The sequence below is a fragment of the Bactrocera latifrons genome, unplaced genomic scaffold, assembly GCF_001853355.1.
Source record: "Bactrocera latifrons isolate USDA-ARS-PBARC rearing strain unplaced genomic scaffold, ASM185335v1 scaffold_41, whole genome shotgun sequence".
Taxonomy (NCBI): domain Eukaryota; kingdom Metazoa; phylum Arthropoda; class Insecta; order Diptera; family Tephritidae; genus Bactrocera; species Bactrocera latifrons.
In genome coordinates, this window is record NW_017537057.1 from 1315336 (window position 1) to 1318388 (window position 3053).

General features: G+C 35.0%; 2 protein-coding genes across 2 annotated transcripts in view; one reads left to right on the forward strand and one right to left on the reverse strand.

The window, feature by feature from the left end:
- The window catches only part of LOC108972621 (thrombospondin type-1 domain-containing protein 4), a 101823-nt gene that overhangs the window by 56090 nt on the left and 42680 nt on the right, over positions 1 to 3053 (forward strand). The window lies entirely within an intron of this gene.
- The window catches only part of LOC108972625, a 2731-nt gene continuing 1878 nt past the window's right edge, over positions 2201 to 3053 (reverse strand). The window contains exon 2 of the mRNA XM_018939283.1: positions 2201 to 2882. Coding sequence (XP_018794828.1) covers positions 2553 to 2882 — 330 coding nt within the window. The 3' untranslated portion in view covers positions 2201 to 2552. The remainder of the gene's footprint in view (positions 2883 to 3053) is intronic.

The following is a 3053-nucleotide window of genomic DNA, read 5'->3' on the forward strand; positions in this document are numbered from 1 at the left end:
TTTTTTTAAATTATCTCATGATTTTTCTTGTGTTGGTAGACTAATGAGATTTAAAGGTCTATAAACTGAGTGATGGCAGAGTTAATGAATATCCTCAAGTGACTTAAGCATTTATCTATTTAGTTAGGGAAATAAAAAGTTTCCAAAACATTATTCAGTAAAAAGTTTCGCCCAAATATGCACCAAAAGTTCAATTAAATATGAATACTAAAATATAACGATTTAGAAAAGTCATAAAACGGAAATATTTTTTTTTTTTTAACTTACACCACTATTACTTTTCATACTTACATTTAATTATATCTTATTTTTCATGTTCGAGCACATATTATTATTTCAATGTAATGTTACGAACATTTTCCTACAACATATACTATATTGGCGTATTAGTTAATATTTACAACCAAGTAGGTGACGCAATTACATATTTATTGCTTTTAGTGGTTAATCTAAAAAATGCTTAAGTCGACTTGCATGAAACTTAAACAAGAATTCTTCGAATGGGAGGTCTTTATATGTATATCCATATAGTACGATTTAGATGCACTTCTCATTCCACAAGTTCAAATTGCCAGTATACTATAAATTCCATTTCAGCTAAATAATGTTCAGTATACTAAAATATAAAATACTACTGTGGGCAAAAAATAGTAAGACTTCTTAATAATTTAAATTTCGCGCCAAAATCCATTTGTCGAAATAATGTTTTTGTAGATTGGTTGTCAGTGACGTTTGACATATTAAAATATTCATTAGCTCATCTTTCTGAAGTACATAAAGTGCTTTCGGCGATTTTTACGATAAATGAACTCAACAAAGAAATTACATTACATAGAGGTTGGGTGCGAAATCAAATTTCTGGTGGAACGTTCGAAAATCTCTCGATGATAACTGTTTGTCGAGAGAAATTGCTTTTGCTTGGTACCCCCCTTTCAGGGGTTCAACGGAACGCATCAATATCAACTGATGATCAACAGGTCAATAAATTAAAGGAATCTTACTGGCATCGTTCGAATATAGAAATATTCCGTGGAGACCATTTTGAAAGATAATTTGGGCCTTAGATAAGTGAAAGCACGACTGGTTCCAAAAGCACTAAATAAAGAAGCGCTGCGGTAACGTCTGTGAAACGATTAATTGGCCAAAAATCGTGCCAAAGGTGATCCGAAAAACCCACGCAATGCAGGTTGTGTTGACTGTTTTCTCCGATTATCGCGATGTGGTTCACTCCGAACTCCTTCCTTACCGGTCAAACTGTCAATAAGGAACACTATTTGAGTGTTAAAGGCGAAACTAATCGTAAAAAGATGCCAGAATTATGGGCTGGCATCTCTTGGGTTTTGCAGGATGAGAATGCATTGTCGCATACTGTATTGATTCTTCGTGAGTTTTTTGCCAAATTTTCAAGATAGTGTCGCAACCACCATATTCGCCTAATTTAGCTCTATCTGAATTCTGGCTATTCAGCACTCAGCCTCCAGGTAAAACGTTTTGAGTCAATTGAAGACACTAAACGCTAATTCGCCCATTGAAGGCTATTCCGGAAACTGACTTTAACACTACTTTATGTTTTTGTTTTTTTATCAGACGGAAAAATTCACATCTCGCTCTCAACTAATTGAAAAAATATGTCTTTTCATAGATTTTGTAAAAAAATAAAATCAAAAATATACACGAGAATTCAAAGAGAACTGAGAACGCGTTCAATAGAGGCGCACTCTGGACAATTATCAATCTCTACCGGCGAAGGGCATGTTGGAATATCATTTGGCTCTGCCCAAACTATGTGGAAGAATTTTTTGTATTTCAAACAAAATTCAAATCTGCATAGGTGTCAAACTTGCTCAAGTGCACCATGCCATACTACACTGATGCTTTGCGATCTTTTTGCCAAAAGCTTCACTCGATATCGCTCCGCAACCACTGTATTCGCCTGATTTGGCTCCTTGCGTCTTCTGGCTATACAGAAAATTGAAAAGTCCAATGCGGAGCCATTTCGAAAATGTCAGAGAAGGTCCTGAAGACTATACTGAAAAAAGCGTTGACAAGAGTATGATTCATAAGACGGAGGTTACTTTCATGGGGATGAAATGGATGTGTAACAATGGAAGGGGTAATATTTGCTAAAGTGACGTCAGATAAGTCTATCTACCATCTCATCTCAGTTTAATGTTCCTTAAAAGTAGCTAATAAAATACCATTTAAAATTTTCCTTATTTTTATTCCGATGTATCAGCTTGAGTGGTACCACAAAAAAGTAAATGATTTTATTTATACTAAGCCTATTAATAGTTGTTAAAACATATATTTGCAACACCCATAATAATACTATTTAAGTAAAAATTAATTATAATAAATTAGCGAACAATAAATATAAAAATGTGAATATAAGAGCGCAGCAAACTTTTTGAAGAGCATTTTCGTTATCCCGTCAGGGCATGTGTCTAGGTAATTGAAGAAAGCACAATCGGAATACACCTGCTTACATTAAAATCAACCAAATTCATACACGATATTTTACAAAATTTTTAAAATTCTTCTATACATATTCCCTAAATTGTTCGGAAACCCTTCATATCCAAATAATCCTCCAGATCTTTGGTGCGCTCCACCAGCCAAACGGAGTAGAAAAACTGTCGCTGCATCTCATTGTAGTCGTGTTCCACCAGCGCTGAGCTGACTAAGTTATAGAGTTCCTGCAGTTCGGCTGCGAATTGTTCGTTCTCTTCCTGCAGCAGATTGGCGAAGAAGTTACGATATTTACCGAGATTGCGTTGAAAGTGCAGCATTGATGAGCATTTCTCGCTGGGTTCGATTGTCTCGTTATCGCTATTTGTGCAGTCGGGATCGCGTGGTATGAGGAAGGCGGTCGAGCGTGTGAACTGACAAGACAAAATATGGGTGGTGCAAATGCGATTAATTAAATTGCGTAAATGTGTTGTTTTTGTTTGTTCGTATTCGTATGAATTTGCATACATATGAGGAGTTAGTCAAAACAATAATTGTAAATATTTTGTGTTTTTGCTTTGTTTTTTTTTCTTGCAAAGTATATT